Below are 20,110 nucleotides of genomic sequence, written 5' to 3'. Positions count from 1 at the left end.
GAGGCAAAAGCAGAAGGAATAGAGATGGGAATCTACTAAAAGATTTTATTCAAAACAACTGGCTGGTAGATCTTCCTTCAAATAACGGTATGTTCGCTTGGAACAATAAAAGAGAGGGATTGCAACAAATAGCCTCACGTCTCGATAGATTTCTAATATCAGACAATGCAACTCACCTAGGTGGGGAATTCACTGCTTCCATTCTTCCAGTATCAGGTTCAGATCACTGGCCCATAGCTCTCCAATGGAACCGGCCAGGCAACAGTATTAGGCATCCCTTCCAGTTTGAAGCCTTTTGGTTAACTCATCCGGATTTCTATGAATTTGTTAGATCAACTTGGCTCAAGTTCAATCCCACTAGTGGTACCAAGATGTCTATATTCCAGCAGAAACTAAAGCACCTCAAAGGAGAAATCAAACATTGGAATCATACCACTTTTGGCAATATTTTCAAAGCACAGGCAGCACTCAATCAAGAAATGAAGAATGTCCAGCAAAGGATCATCATAGAAGGACACTCCGAGGAACTTGTAAAGCAGGAACAAGCTATCGAATCCCAAATTCTAGATAGAGCACAACAGGAGGAAACCCTTTGGAGGCAAAAATCGAGGGTCAGATGGCTTAAGGATGGGGAAAAAAATACAATTTTTTTTTATAAAACCACAGTGCAACGCAGAATGAATAATTACATTTCCCACATCAAAAACGAGCAGGGAGACAGAATTGAGATGCATGAAGGCATTGAAGATGAGTTTCTAAGATACTTTAAGAAAGCGCATCAAGAACCCAGCATAGATAGAATGCATGTTATAAACAAAGTTCTAAGGAACATTCCAAAACTAATCACAGAAGAGCACAATCTTCTCCTCCTTAAGCCCACAAGTTTGCAGGAAGTCGAAAGTGTTGTACATCAGTTGAAAGCAGGGAAAGCGCCGGGTCCGGATGGATTCACCTCCAACTTTTTTCATAATTTTTGGGATCTTATCAAAGTGGAGGTCTGTTAGGTTGTTGAGGAATCTCGCACTTTAAGATGGATGTACCCAGGGCTGAATGCCACCTTCATCGCCTTAATACCCAAGGCAGAGGAATCCAATACTCCAGAAAAGTACAGACCAATCGCTCTATGCAACATAATCTACAAGATTGTCTCAAAAGTGATAGCTACCAGACTGAAACCGCTGCTCCCTCTCATTATCTCGCCTGAGAAATCTTGTTATGTAGAAGGTCGGCAGATAACAGATGGGATTATTTTAACTCATGAAATAATCCACTCTCTGAAGCAAACAAAAAAACCAGGTATGTTGCTTAAAATCGATTTGTCTAAAGCTTTTGATAGTATCAGCTGGGTTTACATTCAAAAAATTCTTACTGCCTTTGGCTTTGCCCCTTCCTGGGTTAGATGGATTATCAATCTTTTGTCTTCCTCATTCTTTTCTGTGCTTATCAATGGTATCCCATCGGCTACGTTTCGTCCTTCCAGGGGTATCAGGCAGGGAGATCCCCTTTCACCTTTTCTTTTTGTTATTATGGCAGAAGGACTAGGTAGGAGTCTAAAATCCGCTCTGCTTTCCCAGCATCTCAAAGGCCTATCTTTCAGCAATTCTCCTACCTATTCCCACCAGCAATTTGTGGACGATAACATGCTTTTTGGTCATCCCTCGGTCCAAGAAGCTCGCCTTCTCAAAGCCCTCTTAACAAACTTCTCTGAAGCTTCCGGAGCCCTTATCAATCGTGTCAAATCTCAAATCTTTTTCTTTAACACCCCAGCTTCCACTCAAAGAGCCATAGCCCGTATTTTTGTTTTTACCATTGCTTCCCTCCCCTCCAAATACCTAGGATCTCCCTTAATAGCCTCGGCCCTCAAGCACTCCTCTTGGAAAGACCTGTTAGAAAAGCTAGAGGCAAGGCTTTTCCTCTGGACTCATAGAGCTCTCAATATGGCCAACAAACTTGTTCTCATTATGGCAGTTCTCCATTCCATGCCTTTGTATCTTTTCTCTATTCTTGTAGCTCCCAAATGGGTTCTCAAGGAGATAAAGAATCTACAGCGTTACTTCTTATGGGGCAGTTCTGGCCCTAATCAAAAGTGGGCTCTGGTCAAATGGGACAATGTGTGTCTTCCGAAGAAGGCTGGGGGTATTGGACTACGAGATCCAGGGCACAGTAATAAGGCAATGAGAGCTAAAATATGGTGTAGGTGGCTGGCAAATCCTAATACTCCCTGGGCCTCCCTTTGGATAGCAAAATATGTGAATAATAGCCCTATTGAAGAAATAATTCAAATGTAAGAAGTAAGCACAGGATCTGTAATTTGGAATTCGACAATTCAACATAGGGATCTAATACAACAACATTGTTTCTGGGAAGTTAAGAGCGGTAACACAGCAAGATTCTGGGAAGACTCCTGGAAGCAGCTCCCAAAGATAAAGGACACTCTCTCTAACCTTCCCTTACCAGAGCAAGATATAAATCAATTAGCAAAGGTTAATCAGTTCTAGGACCCTTCTTCCACACAGGGATACAGACAATGGATGGATGCCAAACAAATTATGATGCATGGCTCTGAGCAAACTCAGATCTCTCTCTCCTTAGAATTACAAAAATGGAAAATCCCCATATCAGAAGGATCGGACATACTAAGATGGGAATATGAAGAGAAAGGTACTTTCACCACAAGGGAAGCATATAAGATAATTATCAAAGAAAGGATAATCAAAGACACTTTATGGGATAAAATCTGGCATTCCTCAAATTGGCCGAAGGTGTCTACTTTTTTATGGCTCTTATGTCACAATAAAATCCTCACATGGGATAATCTCAGAAAACGAAGCTTCTCTGGCCCATCTATATGTCTCAACTGTAAGCAGGAAGAGGAATCAATTATTCATCTAATGTAAACCTGTCAAATAGGATGGAAGCTGTGGGAAAAGGTTACCTTTCGATGCCAAAAAGAGGGCAGAGTGCAAGGGGATATCAGAGCCACTATTCGTAATTGGAGTCAAGAGCCATATCAAAGCAAAATCCTCAACACACTATGGCAGCTTATTCCTGGTCTACTGATGTGGAACATCTGGAAGGAGCAGAACAGAAGAGTTTTTAAGGATCAATCTATGCCTATAGAGCAGATATGGATCAAATTACATCAGAACATTAAAGAGTCATTATCTATTAAAGCATGGTCCCAAGAAGATTTTCCTTCACTGCCGCAGGAACAATCAGTCTGGGATAATTGGAAGATACATTTAAATCAATAGCCTACTCTTACAGACAATCCTACTAAGAATAAACAAAGGCCAACAAAATGGACTCCGCCGCCTAGCAACATGTTCCAATTCAACTTCGACAGAGCTTCAAAGGGTAATCCGGGAAAAGCAGGTTATGGAGGAGTCTTCAGGGATCATTATGGCACTCCTCAACTCATCTTTCTCGGCTCAAAAGGTTGGGACTCCAACAACTCAGCGGAATTGGAAGGACTATGGCGAGGTCTCACCCTGGCTCAGGACAAAAGTTTTTTTCCACTTATCATAGAAGGGGACTCGCAAATCATCATAAACATGGTCACAAAACTAATGCAGGGCTCCCCCATACATAAGGTCAGTAACAGTTGGAGAATGGCTCAAAGGCTTGAGCTAATAGACAGATGGCTTTCTCAACATCAAGCAATTTCTTTCAAACACACTAAGCAGGAAGGAGATAAGCTTGCTGATTTTCTTGCTAATATAGGAGTGGAAAGTGGGGTAGATCTCTTTGTAGGCTCAATCTCCAGCATAGCCTCCAAGGGTCAAATCTCTGAGTTACATAATATTGTGAAGGATGATAGGCTTCAGGAGGATGACACACACCTCGATGCGGGTGTTAATACGATGCATTAATGAGGGATATCGCATTGTAGGCAGCTGGCCCTGCACCTGGCTTGCGGACGAAGATCGTAGATCTCAATGACATGCGAATTTATTAGGACGCAGGACAGAATGATGGTCACACAGACCGTCTTTAATGTGCGCCTGGCTCGAGATTTCACGCTCAAGTTTTTATTCATGGACTGGTGTTTGGTTCACGCCACTGCTCTTGGTTCTTTTTACCTCCGCCTGTTTTTCTTCCCGCACCCTTGTCTCGCTCAGGTAGTCTGGAAGCACACCTGGGTTTACTGTATCACCTGGTTCCTTTATGCTCAGTCCCTCCCCCGTCAGCTCTACCATTTTTCCTTTCTTGGTTGTTTAGACAATTCAAGGATGCCTCGCCGTCGAGGGGTCTCTCGCCGAGGAGGCAATATTGGAAATAGAGGCAGAGCCTCTCATTCTGCTCCTCAGAACGTAGTCCCCATTTCTTCGGCCTCCCCGTCCTCTCAGCCCTCTAGCCATGCTGGGCCTCTCCCGCACAATTCATTTCAAACAACCTACTTCACCTTCCATAGCAAGCTCAACAGGCTAGTATTGTCTGCCAGTATCACTGTTATTCTAGCCGAGGAAGAGGACAATCCCAGCAGCTCAGCACACACAACCACCTCTCAATCTCAGGATGATAGTGTCCTTCGGGGGGAGATGGTTGGGGTTGTGTTTAATGAAGATAACATGCAGGAAGACAACACTGTTCCTGAGGCGCCTCCGCATCCGGTAGATTCGACTCAGCGCGAGGTCCTTTCTTGTGGACCGGTTCATCATGCAGGCAGCATCCTCAACCTGGTAAATCCTCCAGAAGGGAATGAAGACAATGGTTTCGTCACTTGGATTGCCTCGTCTAGCCAGGTGGACAAGGATGTGCCCGACTCTCCGCAACATGCCGAATAATGCTGGTTCATTGCCGATGGGTGGCACTCTTGCCTTTGCTCTGTTTGATTTTATGCTATGTGTCTATGTTTTGGGTTTTTGGTTATGGGTCTGGTCTCATTTCTCGTTTGGTATCGGTGCAAGCCAACCTGTTCTTGATATGCAGCAACAATTCTTGGTTTGGCGAGTTTTTGTTTTGCCTATTTTTGTCCATGGTGGGTATGACAAAATGCTTCTCAGTAAAGCCTCTGCAGGCGATAGTAAAACTGTGTCAAACTCAGAACAGAATTATTTTTTTGTGCGTCTGTGTCTACCAAATCATGTTATGAAGTCTTTTAATCCTGAAAGGACAGATAGCAGCATATGTATGTCTCAGAATCTCTGGCTGAGGGCTGGCCTCTACCCCCTCTGAGGTTTTGACCTCCATGTACATATTTTTCTCTTTTTTAATAGAATTAGTATTTACGCAGAAAAGAAAAAAAAAAAAAAAAAAACATTGATCTTGAGAAACTACCCTAAAATCAAGATTACTTTGTAATACATAAATAAAACTGAGATTAAAAGAGACATGCCCACTATGGACTTATTGATTTCCTTTTCCTAGAAGTTGATGCTCTGGCTCCATATGCTCCATTCATAGATCTCCTTGGGCTTGTTGAATTGTTTCTTCCTAAATTGGAAAAGTTAGCTTAAATATAATTGAAAACTTTGGGTGAGAGACTATAGACAAGCTCCTAGTTAATTGTAGGTTAAATTGATACACCATTCCACATTCAACTTCTTACTTATCAATTTGTTTTTCTATTATGTCACTATCTCCATTGTCTATGCATGCTTAGTTTTTTGAGCTTCCTCCAAATTAGATATCTTGTTGCTTAGATTGACTATTGCTTTTTGATATTAGTGAATGCATTCATGATGACATAATATATGCCTTATTTTTTAAGATTGGAAAGAGAATCACTTGTGATTATTCCCATCCATGTTTCTAGTCATTCAAATGTTGTTGCTAATAGAAAGGTTAGAGATCCAAGACCAAACATGGAGAGAACATGAAAAACACTTGAAAAATCCCAATGTAGGAAAATCCTCTGTAACCTAGTAAATTAATTTCCATTAGGAGTCTAAAAGACTAAATACATTGTCTCCCTTGATACAAGGCAAGATATGAAGATGGAATATTTATGAAATAATCAAGATTATCCCATGTATGAGATTAAAAACCATTTTTTGTTGTCAAGTTATTAGAAAAAAGACTATAGTCTGAATGCACAACATTGTAATACAAAAAAGTGAAGCTTTTCCAAGCCTTTCCAAGCCTTTAAAGGCTTCACTACATGCAATCCATGGGCATGAAACCATGTGGAAGAAAAACCATGTGCCTGAAACCACCACTCTTTGACCTAACAACTTCTTTCACCATGTTAATTTTACTTAGCAACCCCCCCTAAACCTTGAGTTGGGGTTTCCGTTGAACAAATTTGTCCAAACAAGCCAAATGAGTTAGCACCACTCACCTCCAAGCCTTACCCCTCTCAAAATTTATATCCAAGGATCTAGTATGTTCCCCCCTTTCATATAGGTCTACATATAGACTTTACCAATCATTTCCTAGGGGTACACATGTGTTACTAGGTCTTACAACCATATGACCATTTACATGTAATAATTTTTTTTTGAACTCGATTATAATAATTTTTTTCCTTTCATTTTTGTTCGACACGTATGCCATCATTCTCTGATATCTACACACCTACTCACACCAGGTGCTATTCTCACCAGATGTAGCTTCTGTGGCTTCATGTCACCTTGTTGGACCTCTATTTCGTCTTAGTTAATATCAATGTATGCGGTCCAAATCACAATCAAACTTCTCTATATTAGTTTCATTCTCAACATCCAATGTGATATAATTGCAACTTCACAAGAGATGATCCCTTGGATTTAATAACATATTAAAAATATACTAACATAAGTTGCTTGAGAAACATAAATTTTCCAATAGTAAAAAAACTAGTAAAAATCATAAATCATAAACACAATGTTTATCCTGGAAAAACCCTGGGAAAAAAAACCAACTAATATAATTATTTTAATCCCTTGTTCAAAACCTAATCAACATGGCCAAGTGAGTCTTCACCACTCACCTCTCTACCCCATTACAAATGAATTCTTCCCAATCCTTTTAAGGAATTCATTACATGTAATCCATGGCCAACCAAAACCATGTCCCAAAAACTGTTGGGAACTAGGACAACACTAAGAGGAGGATGAATTAGTATTGTAGGAATTTTGACCAAAACAACTTCTTTTACTTTGTGCAATAACAATAGGACACCATAGATACTTCAAAAATTTATTTAAATATGACATAAAATAATATCAACAATCAATGGAACACACAAAGAAAAAGTAAATTCTTCAAAAATTCTCTTCAACTCATTCTCAAGGAAAGCTACAACTTGTTGTTACAATTCTCTAGCTACAACCAATAAGAAGCTACAACTCCCCGATTTATCAGCTACAATTAGATGGAGCTACAACCCCAAATCTTTACCAACATCCACAAGAAGGAGCACCAACCCCTAATTTGCAAGATACAACTGGCTTGATACTCAATGGTTCATGTGTCGTGCATTTTAATACTAGAGCCATCAATGCCTTCTCTACTTTAAAAATAAATTGATTTTTTCAATCATGAATATCTTCAGTTATCTCTAATCACCAAAAACTTCACGTCAACTCGCTCATAGAACCCATATCTATTCTCTCTTTCAAACAGTTTGTTCAAGCCAACTTATAAATAATTTTTGGCTTTATATTTTTTCCTTCTTTTCTTTTATTTGATTACTAAATGCGTTCTTATTCTTTTCCTTTTTCCTATTTATTTCAGCCCTCTAACTATGTTCACCAAGTTATCAACCTTCAACAAACTTTTTCTACAATTTAAACTGCGTTATTTCACTAATTTTAGCAATTCTGGACTTTTATAGGTTTCAATAGTGCTTCTTCTATTTTTATCTGCAATTAAGTTTTTCTTAACTACCAAATTCATTGTCAAATTGATAGTTCTGCTCAATTTTGACTTAAGCCCATTTTTCTCAGGCCCTTTAACTATTTTCTACCATAGAACCAGGTCTCCATGACCATTGGCTAGGGCTTTAGGTGCTAATCCCTTTTTAAGCCCTTCACGAGCCAAATTTCTTTGGTAGTGGATCCACATCATTGGTCTCATTTCTACACAAAATTATCAAGGCTTAGCGCTGTTACCCACCATTTTGTGGGTAATATCCCCAGGAGATATTTTTTTCCTCCAAGATGGTCCTCATCTGGTAGCCAACAACCCCTTGCAGCCACCAACTAGCTCATTGTGCCATTTTCTCCACCACCTCAGCCAACCATGTGGTCCCTCACCCATCTGCCATGATTGTATGTTTAAAGGTGGGCCTCCCAAAACTAAATGTATGCCTTGTCATTTGGAAATTGAGTATTGTAATTTTCTTATCATGGACACTTTTGGGCATGGATTAATGGGGGGATTTGGTGGAAAGAATGAGCTAGGTCTATGCTTTTGTCCCCTAGACCAGTTTTAGGAATTAACCTTGGATTCTAGTCCCGTGGGATCTCTTTTATTGACCATTTGGTTCCAAGGATGGTATTTCATGAGAAACCCTGATTTTTGTTGCGTGGTACGCTCCCTTATCTTCTTATATTACCCTTTTTCCATTCATTTTCACCCCATTCATCATTTCTCCCACCTGGTTCCACATTCCTCCATTGGGTCCACATAGGGTTAGCATGCCCCTTCCCCTTGCCCACACCTTGGGTCATGTCCTTGAATGAAGCTCGAAGGTTGATGCAACTAAAAATAAAGATAAAAGAATATATGGCCACATTCAATAGGGAAATGTACCACAAAATTCAAAACATGGCTGGGACAAACATATTTAGCACGTGGGAAAAATCCAATACAAGGACTATACTCCATCACCCTAGTTCCTATAGGTTCTATGAGCCTTCTTCATCATATAGGAACCCATGGTTGTCCCAACCCCTTGTGGGAAATGAACTGCCCCACCTTAAAAAGGGGGCTTTCATTACTATATCTTATACATCATGCTCTAACCCCTTGAGCCTTGAGAAATTAGTCAAAGAAAATCGCTAAAGAAAAAAGGCATTAAAGAAGGGCAGAAAAATCAAGGCCGAGAAGCCTCATGTACCACGATTCCTCCCTTCTACACATTATAAACCCAAGTGTGTGCTTCCCTCTTATTAGATACCCTTGTACCCCAACATGTGACCCAAGGTTGCCCCTTCTCATTCCCTACTTCATTCACCTTTCTGTCACATGTCACCACCTCTCGAAGGATGTACCTTGACTATATTATCCCCTTTAGAAGTATAAACCACCTAATAGGATTATTGGTTAACCCCATTTGGAGTTTAGGAGACATTGGCACATCCCAAAGCCCATTATAGAAGGGAAGGCCATTATTAAGTCCCACATGTGGTCCATGATTAGGTAAGATCATTTACTCGATTTCTCTAATGACTTGTTGTAATGGAAGGCTCGGGAATGCATTGGATCTTATCCATGATTGTAGATGGTTTCCTTCTGGGTTTTGGTCTCTCTATACAGGGTCCTAATCCTCCAGAGGGATACATTAGCACATGAAGGGTGAGCACTGAGATCCATGGGCCTTGAAAACAACAAATTTCACTCCATGGATACCCACAACCATTCAGATATTGCTTGTGGTTGACTTATTGGATGAGGAAGATGCACCTAATCCATCATGCCCAATTGGACCCAAATATACACCATACACTTGGAATATGATCTAAAACTTTAATGACGATGTGGAATCACCAATACCATCATCCTAGCCCTTATAGGTGACCTACAATCATCATCTATTTATTTGGAGACCCATGAGAACACTTGTGTGCCCCCACATGTCATTTGGAGCACCACAGGTTATTACAAGGGACCATCCCCTTGTCCATTGCTTTTTAGGGTCCTTCTCTTCATTATGGAACCCATGGACCTCATTACACCTCATAGAGGGTTCTACGACATGCATAGATTATTATTTGACCTCTTGAGAGGATTACTTTTTCATCTATGAGCTAGTTTAGCGGGCTTATCACCAAAAGTTGAATTATAAGAAAATTATTTTATTTTTGGGGCTTATGTAGGCCAATGAGGCTAATTAAAAATCCTAAATTGTGTATAAATACAAGTGATATGAGTTCATTTCTCATCATCACTTTGGTTTTGGATCTATTATCTCTCTCGAGATTTTCGCACTTTTCTAGAGGATGAATTGGAGCTTTATGGATGAGTTTTGATGTGTGGATATTGGTCTCTTCTCTTAGATCATATCTATTGTCAATTTTGAATTGTTGGATATAATCTATTACATGTAAGTACATGTCTTTGATGTTATTCATGTTTACCTTTTTCATATATGTTTTACTGGGATTTTTGTTGTTCTAGGGCTAATTGTTGCATGCATTTAAATGCTTAAATTTGTGGAATTTGTCTCTATTATAGCATCCTTCAATGTATGGGCCATTTAATGTGAGCGAAAAATACTAGGGGTAATTCTCTCAAATAATTCAATATTGATAAACCATTCCTTTTGTACATCGAAGTATAAAAGCTGCAAGGTTTCTTCCTCTTGACCTAGAAGGCTAGTGAAGTGATCTTGAGGCCTCCTTGACTGGAAGCCAGGAAATACTACTCATACTCAACATATGCTCCATTCTACCAAATATTAAGGCACTAATATACCAAGGGTGGTCATTAAAATCCATATTATTTCACGTCCTCCCAAGTCTAGCCACATTGGGGTACTTAGGGCATCAATTTCCCAACAAGCTAGCCATAAAAAAAGTTCGATCTCCTAGGGTATCCTGCGCTGGCCTTTCCTCTAGCTCTCCTCCAGTTTTGAATCCATTCATATGGTTGACTTTGGAGAAAATCCAAGCCCTAGCTCCAATATCAAAACTTTCCCTGCCATCCCCAAGGCTAGTACCTCATAAGGTCAAAAAAACATCTTCAAGTGAAATTATTTATTTGATCCTTTCCTCCACCTTTTCTAGGGTGATAATATCATTGTTTGCTACATACCTTCCTCATATCCTAGATTAGGTCCACTTGGCCCCCTGTGGTCTCACTCCTTTGAAAGATCATTCTTCAAAAACCATCCAGGACACCAATTCTAATAATAATTTTAGGGATTGGGGAACTTTCTCAAAAGTCTTATCCCATAAAACTAACCCTCACATCCTCTCTTCCTTTCCCTAGAATACATAGTACCTTTCTTAGAAAGAAAGAAAGTCTCATCCTTCAAATTCTTCTCGGAAAGGGTTCATTTGGGTCACTTATATCCATTGAATTATCCTTCATTGGTGACTCCATACATACCGGATCTCTTCCCATCGATGAAATTCCATAAATAGAAGGGAGCCTAAGATGAGGTGACAGTGGGCCAAGTCTCCATTTGTTGCCCTTGGGATAGCATTTTCCCTTTAAGTATCCCTCTTTAGGTCCCCTGCTAGTTTGAGCGGTAACATTTTGGTGTCGTTGTCAGGGAGGAAGCATGTATACCTTCTGGTGGTCTAAGTGCAGGTGTAATGGATAATCGTTCAAATCCAGAAACGATTTCTACAAGTTCAAGTGGAAATTCTTCTTGGATTTCCTTTGGAGTATCAGTCATCTACCTCCAAACTTGGCTATTCTACTAAATTAGCAGAACTGCTTAATCTTATTCGCAATATGATAACCTTTCAATTGCCATGGAATCAAAAGGAATTTAAACTTTTGGTTAATTCCTTCTCACGTCCGCTTTTCCCACAAACATTATCGCGCTAACTCTTCACCATTGATATTACCTTTCAATCTGACGGTTGTTGGTTCACTCGATCAACAAAGCTAACTGATGATCCTCCACCATTGACCAAAGCACATTTGATCCAATGGTTAACAGCGATATCGGACAGAGATCTTGCGCAATGTTTATCCACCTGATAAAGTGGTTTTCTCTCTCCACGTGAGTGCTACATGTCGGTCGATTAATGGAATCACTTAGAATTTGAAAAAACAGCTTACCACTTTTTCTCCACCTGATAAACAGCTACACTGATGTTTCTGGGAAAATTAGTGTCTTGTCGAATGATAACCCTCTAGTTTTGGAAGCTACCCTAGAAACAATAGTTTAAAGCAATTCAATGATTTTTCCTATGTGTAACAGATAAGAGAAAGATAATGGAACCAACCTGGAACTTCCACTTAATCCCTTGCTTGATCTATCTCTCCTTTGGCAGATCCTGCAACTCCTCCCCATACTTAACATGCTTGGAGAGTACCTGCACAAGTACAGCAACAAAGAACCGTCAAAGCATCATGATATATTACAACATAAACATTACGGAATCGGATATATAATGAACAAATGATAGCATTCAGAATTGTAGAATCATATGAGAGAAAACTTGAAGAGCTTTATTAATAGAAAGGAGAATTACAACCCATTTGTCTGATCCAGTTCCATCCTCCCAGCTTCAATCCTTCTTCACCTCATGAAATAGCAAGATGACACCAACAAGGATACAATGCTCTCTCCTCAATTACAAACTATCAACACTTACTTGCAATTCACAAAATTCCAACCTTGTGATCTCTTGGATGGGAGATCCTTTTATAGATGTTTGCAAGGGTGCGAGTCATCCATGGGGATTGATTAGTGTCATTCCACTTGTTGTAATTGGTTCCACAAGAGAGGGGAATTGGAAATGGTTTCCTAATTCCTTTGGTCATCCTTGGGTGAATTCGGAGAGGCAAGTGGCACAGGAGAAGTTTCTAGAATATTCCATGAGAAACCAACTAAAAAACTGTCTCAGAAATTTGTCCATCCTCACCCATCGCACCCTATAGAAGGCCTAAATAGTATGCATTGCACCCTGATAGTGTACCAGTAAGTATGCATCGCACTTTGCCAGTGGAGCAATTAGTATGGTTTAGTTTAGGCAGTTTCTGGATGATTTCTGAGATGGAACTTTTGGGGCATGATGAACTCAGATGACTAAGTTCCTTTAGGGTATGAAACAACTCTTTTAGGGGTTGATGATCCCTAATACATCAACATATAATTTTTGGGTTGATGTGCCCAAATAATTCTGTAACAGTTGCCCCCTAAAGCATGAGGTCGTAAATATTCATGTCGGGTGAAATTATTTATCATGAGGATCCAAAGATTTGAACTGGAAGGTGATATACATAAATTACAATACAATGCATCATCATAATATGATTTTTCATGATCTAGCCGAGGGAGGCATTCCCATGCTCAGCTTTATAAATTTTCATTTCATGTACATAGATCAGATAGTCGTCTATAGATACAGACTGGTGATTCTACAGATATAGAGTCATAATCCATGATTAGGATGACTACCTGTGTAGAGCCTTTTTACATTTGATGTTTTTGTATCCCTGAATATATTGCAGCCTGAATGGATGAAAATAGATTCAGGGTCTTCAAACTCGTTCAATCTTCGCTCAATGTACAAGTCAATCCATGTGAAGAGATGTTCTGAAGTCGAACATGGAAAGACATCCCTTGATTACCGGCCAATGGTGTGAGTTGTTAATAGACGCGAGAGGGATCATCGATAATGAAAATGATCCTCAAGGTACTAGAGTACATTTCACATGGTGTGAATACATGATCCGATGTTGAACACCACGCAAAATCTTTCGGTTGAAGGCCATTGATGTCAACCTGTCACCGGAGGTGAGAAACTTTCCATTGATGTATGCAAGCTTCAAAGCACTGAAAGGGTTGTTTCTAAGTCAACTTCTTGGATAATGAGATGATGTCGACAAGAAGCAACTCATCATAGGAGGGCCTTGATGTATCCCACATCTATGACACGAAATGAAGCAAATGAATTCTGGAGGTGAAAATGAACTGACGACACAAGGTTCAGGAATGGCGATCATGAAAAAATGAAGGTTGGAGGTATTGCAATGTATGAGACATTAACTGGATGACTTCTCAACTGGATGAGTTCTCTTGAACATGTCGGTGACACTGAGATGAATTGGTAGTGTTAACCCCAAAAGATGGATGGTATGTGTTGGGCCTCAAAATAGTCCCTATTTTCACTCCATTATTCACCAATATCTTCACATTTTACCTTCATGACACCTCCATTCTGCCTCCATATCATTACATTTACCTCATTATTGGGTTATAACAATGCTTTTCCAAAGTTTATTAATTCTTAACATTTTTAAGTGAATTTATGGCTAAACTTTAGAAAATAATATGCTTATACTTATACCTAACAATTAGAATGAGTTTGTTGACATGTGTAGGTACAAAGGAAGCTTCCAGGGCATCTTTATGTGGCCTTGAATGATCAAATTAGAATTTGATAAGATAAGCCTCATGGAAAAGATCATGATCTCATGGAGAAGATCATGGACCTCATGGAGGAAATCATGGAGGATAGGGTTATGTGTCTAGATGGTTGAGAAATGTATGGAACTAAAGAGAGATTAGTGGATCATCATTATGAGTTTGTTATCTCATCTCATTGTATAAATAGGAGTACCTCCTCCATTCCAAAGGAGAGGACTCTTGGAGCATTGTATCCAACTTATGATGGAATAGAATAAAGCTTCATTTTGCATATATTTCCATTATGTAGTTATAGATATAAGTTGTACATATATTTCCATTATGTAGTTTTAGATATAAGTTGCCTTAATGTAGTATATGGAATAGCTTGTCACTTTTTTCTTAGGAGAATTGAGCTCACCCTAGAAGGATCAAAGGAACATGTTACTTCATATTAGATCTTATTTCATTTACTTGCTTAGATGTTTGATGTTTGAGGATTTGTTTATGATTGATGAATGAGTTTTAAATTAAAATTTTATCAGCGTATGAGAGAACAACCAAGGGTCTAAGTTAGACTCTCTCTCCATTTGATTTGCATGATAATTGAAATTCATTCTTTTTCTTTTATGTTTCAAGGATCATATGAGGAGATAACCACGAGTCTAAGTTAGGCTCTCTCTCTATTGATTTATATGGTAATTGAAATTCATTCTTTTGTGCTTTTATGTTTCAAGTCATTTCATTTCTTATGCTTATGAATGAATCTTAGTTTAGTTTGGATTAGTACATGAGAGGACAATCAAGAGACTAAGTTAGTCTTTCTCTCTCTTTGAATCTGAACAACAATTAAAGTTCATTCTCTTGTCTTCATTTCAAGTTTCTGGTTTTATGTAATCAATGGTTTCTCTATGATACTATAGGGAAGGAAAACCAGGACCTCCTTAGTTAGGAGCCTCTTCCCTTGCATATTATATTGAATCATAAACCATTTAGTTAGACATAGAGTTAGTTGCCTACTCCTGCATATATTTTGCTGGCATCATCACAAGCTTACGAGTTTCCCTGGTCGATAATTTAATGCAGCAATTTACGCCCAATAAATTGCCCAACATTTTGGCGTCGTTGCTGGGGATGGTGCTAAGGGATTAGGCATTAGGAATTTAATTCAATACTAGTATTTTTCTTTAGACAAAATAATCTTTGAAACCTAGTGACAACAGGATCTTCACAAAGGAGTTTAAGTTTGAGTTTTCTGATGTTTCAATATTTAGCCAGTTTTAAATTCAATCCTTTTTGAAACCCCCCTGCATGAATAAACACGAATCAAGTGATTAGTATGCTCTCTTCCTGCGCTTCGTGCGATCAGGAAGATCAGAAAATCTATTGATTTCGTTCAAATAAAAATACTATTGCTAGAGAACTAATTTGCAAAAAGATAATAACGAATTTTGTGAAAAAAACATCTTTAAATTTTTAGATGAAATTTAGTTTTTTAATTTTAGATTTAAAAAATAAAAAGATATATATATATATATATATATATATATATATATATATATATATATATATATATATATATATATATATAATTAAAAAATTTAACCATTTTCTTTGTTTTTTTTTCTTTGGTTTTTTTAGATATTTAAAAAAGCTAACCATTTCTTTTGTTTTTTTAGATATTTAAAAAACTAACTTCATTTTAGTTATTGTTTAATTTTAGAATATTTCTTTATTAGGTTTTAATAAAAAAAAATTGTTTCTTTAAAAAAAAAAAAAAATCTCAACTTAAATAACAAATTAAAAAAATTTGTTTTTTTTAATCTGTTGTTTAAAAAATCTAAAGCAATAAATGAAATCAACATACAAAATAAAAAATAAAAGACTCCATGTAATAATAATATATATATCTCATGTATATATATATACACACACACATATATATATATAATTAAAAAAATTGACTTTCATTCTTTTGTTACATCGATCCCAAAAAATAAAAAAATCTTTCTCATAGACAAGCAGATCCTCTTGTGCGTTGCAAACCTCCCATTTGAAGTGATCACACTGATACCTGGAGGCTTGTATGGATACTCGGGAAGAAACTTAACTTTTCCATAATTGGATACTTTTTATCAGATCCAACCTTCTCGTGTCTGTTCATGTGCGCTTTGGATCATTTGGAGAGTACTGTCTCTCTCTGTCCTAAGTATAAAATGGTATATCGACCATTAATCAATGCCTCAGGGAATTGCCATTTTACACAGTGGCCGAGGATGCCGAGGGTTTGGCGACTAATAAATCTCAACCAGTAAACGCCGTTACCGTCTCTTCGAGGAGACCTACTATTCTTGCTGATGGAACTTATGCTACACAGAGCGCTGCCTCAGAAATTGCCGTTGCGACTGCTGCGGTGATTCCTGGATCTGCTACGGCTACCGGAAATCCGAGATCAATCCTTTTAATAGGAGATATCAATACTTTGACTAAGTTGATTCTTCGTTTGGAAGAGGTGCAACCTTCTGGAGTGGCAGTGAATAAGGCAGCTGCTGAAGCACTGTTGATAATGGTCTCTACGCTGCGCCTTGGTCAATCTTCCGTTCTTCCGCATCCAATTGACGATGACTCCTATGATCGGATTAGTCTCTGCATACACATTCTAACCTGCCCTGATGATTTCTTCAAGAAAGTATGGTTGCAGTCTTGTCGGGAGAGCTTTATGAATATGTTTGCTGACAAGCAGATCCGAGAGATAGAAGAGAGCAAAGCCAAAGCTCAAGTCTTGCACGCACAACCTGATGACTTGATTGATTTCCGCCTGTTAAAGAGCAGAAAGGGTATGAGTCAGCTGGAATTAGAAGATGAGGTGGAAGATGATTTGAAGCGTGCTACTGGAGAATTTGTGAAGGATGGGAGCAGTATGAATAAATTGAATCGGATTCTACAACTTACGGGCTTCAGTGATCCGGTATATGCTGATGTGACAGTAATAAACCGTACAAAGGATACACTGCAGAATCTTTGCTTGGAATTGGCTACCATGGGCGATCTTAAACTGGTAGAACGCCCACAAAATTATACTCTAGCACCAGAATCGACCAAGCAGATAAAAGCTAATATAAAGGTTTCTTCAACCGAAATTGGTGTGATCTTTGGTAACATTGTTTATGAGATGTTCTACTACCCCTGCTCGCCATTGCCACGCTCTGCGTGTTGATCAAAGTTAAGTTGGGTGTTGACTGGATTCGATCACGGGTTGAGGGTTACCTGCGTGTATTTCCAAGAAAGGGTTTATGGTGGAATGAATTGATTATGAACAGTTTATCATGTGGAGATCAGGGCCATTGCAATGAGAACTTTTAAGCAAGTTGTTGCATCGACGCCGCGGGTCCAGCCTTTGCAACCAGAGTTTTACCACAACCCGAGGGTCCATACAGTAAAAACCCATTATCCAAGTGCCTTGTAATCATTGGGGTGTTTGATCCCTGGATCCCTGGGCTTTGCATGTGGAACGCTATCAACCAGTCACTCCCTTCACCAATGTTGGGATGAAAAATCGGCGTCACACACTCCACCAGCGGCGGCCTTGAGGGATAATCCTCTGGAATTCTGAACTCAAATCTGTAAGTCCTGCCGACGTAATAGTCGTTACTTATTATCTCCCCCACCAGGCTGATCACCACATCGAATCTCCTCGGGTCCAGAAACCCGCTCGGGAATAGGATGTTCACGAAGGAACGAAGGCATTTCTTCATGGTGGCAAATTCCCTTATCACGCGACTCTCAGCAAGTGGGTATTTCTCAGAAAAGCGGCTCCTGATGACCCTCTTCGCCGCCCCTCCCAATCTGTTCCTTTCCCTTGGTCAAATCTTTGATTCTTCTTCACGTCGTTGATGGACTTTGTATTCAAACATTTCTGCTGTTGGATATTGAAGGCGGCTGTTGAAAATTTGATGAAAGCTTAAAAAGGAAAGGGCGGAGAGAAACGCGAACAGACTCGACCAGATGAGATATTTATCAATTCAATCAAGGATGTTGGATTATATGATTCAATTTGGAATACAATGTTGTTTCAGAAGTTTCATAGAAGTTGGAGAAGAATCACCCTTCAAGTTCAACTCAACTGGAGACACTGGCTTAACGTCTTCATAGACAGGCCATTCGATGGTACTTAATAGCTTGTCTTCATTGCTAGACTTAGAACCACAGACTGAATTGGATATTCTATTTTCTGCACTTTTGTCAACTGGTCGACACCCTTCATAAGCATCAACTTTTTGTTCATTTTGAAATGAATATGACTGTTCAGTCTCAAGGTCGATTTTGGAGGTTGAATCCAGGGGAAAATTAGACACGTCCTTTTCTGTTGCATTCTGAGTTTCCACTTGATTTGCTGAGGGTGACAATTGTCCTTTTGCCCACCTAATTTTCTTATCAGATGAAAAGAACAATTCTTTGTGATCAAGAGGTTGAGCGGCAACAACTGTATTACAGTCAGTAGCTTTATCAGGCATTATTGATCTTGTGGTCTCTAAACATTTTGCAGAGATTGCTTCACAACCATAGCTTGGCCGGATAGATAGATTTACGGATGGGAATGGTGGTCTTGTAGAATAAAATCCTTGGGCTTGGATTGGGACGGAGTAATTTGGTGCATGGACATGCTGCAAGTAAAAAGGAGATAATCAGGAGGAAAAAAAAAAAAAACTCCATATCCCTTCACTTGCCAATATTCAGGTTTTGTTTGGATTTCTTTTCCATTATTAGATTAAATTTGTTTTGTATTTATTGTAATATCTTATATTTATTTTTATTTGTTTTATATTTATCTATTTTCGATTTCTTTTGATTTGTAGTTATCATTTTTTTTTAATGATGGATTTGTTTTGATTGTATATTTAGTTATGATAGATATGTTTTGATTTAAATAATATTTGATTTGTATATATATATATATATATATATATATATATATATATATATATATATATATATATATATATATATATATATATATATATATATATATATATATATATATATATATATATATATATATATATATATATATATGATTGTATTAATATATTAATATATTATTTTTTTGTTATCAAATATAAAAAAAAATAAAAATAAAAATTAAAAATAATAATAATAACAAACAAAAAAAAATATAGTTAACAATTGTTGTTTCGAAGGATTTAAAAAAATAAACATTGGCATGTGAAGGGTCATGGCATCAAACACAACTATGAAAATTGAGAGAATCATGAGAATTACAAGAGCAGGATGAAAACTTTGGGGCCATGAAAATTGAGAGAATCATGAGAACAGGATAAAAAAAATTAAAAATAAAAAATAAAAAATAAAAAATAAAAATTCACAAAATTCACGCAGGCTTGAAAATAAAGAATGGAACATTTGGAAGCATAATTTAAAAGAACATTTCGTGGATTATTTAAATGCTGACTAACTTGTTTAGAGTTGACAAATTGATATTGTTGTATGCTTTTAGAACGTACTAATCTGCAGGACACAACAAATCTATGATGCCAAACTTTTCGCCATGCATAGAAGTCAGCTGACACAAACAGGGAGTATTACTCTTCATGGTTATTTTCACAAATGGATTGATATTAATATCATGATTAGGTCAATTTTAACACTTTGTTTATCCTTAATTTTTTTTATTTGGTATGAAATTTTTGCGTAAGAATCATGAAGAAACTGGCCATTTCTTCTAGAGCACACTTATGTTTTCTTTGTACCAAGTTTTTTTATAGGTTACAGGACAATCAAGTATTCACTAAGGAGATTACATTGTGCGCACAATTGGTCTTCAAATGACTAATTTCATGAAAAATTCTAAAAGACAAATCCATGTCCACAACCATTACTTTGCACTCCCTTTTTGCAAAAGATTTTCCACCA

General features: G+C 38.1%; 1 protein-coding gene and 1 pseudogene across 1 annotated transcript; one reads left to right on the top strand and one right to left on the bottom strand.

Moving 5' to 3' along the window:
- Positions 1-16,300: 16,300 nt before the first annotated feature.
- Positions 16,301-17,396, top strand: LOC149217648 (coatomer subunit beta-1 pseudogene; annotated as a pseudogene).
- Positions 17,397-17,538: 142 nt separating this feature from the next.
- On the bottom strand, positions 17,539-17,934 carry LOC149217647 (NEDD8-conjugating enzyme UBC12-like). The gene has a single exon (XM_089390315.1). The coding sequence runs from the start codon at positions 17,932-17,934 to the stop codon at positions 17,539-17,541; it is 396 nt and encodes a 131-aa protein (XP_089246441.1).
- Positions 17,935-20,110: the final 2,176 nt, after the last annotated feature.

The sequence above is a fragment of the Pinus tabuliformis genome, chromosome 1_1 (assembly GCF_031772625.1).
Source record: "Pinus tabuliformis cultivar Carrire ecotype Pingquan chromosome 1_1, CPIR1, whole genome shotgun sequence".
NCBI classification, from domain to species: Eukaryota; Viridiplantae; Streptophyta; class Pinopsida; order Pinales; family Pinaceae; genus Pinus; species Pinus tabuliformis.
Note: the sequence above shows the minus strand (reverse complement) of the source record. Positions and strands in the feature narration are given on the sequence as shown.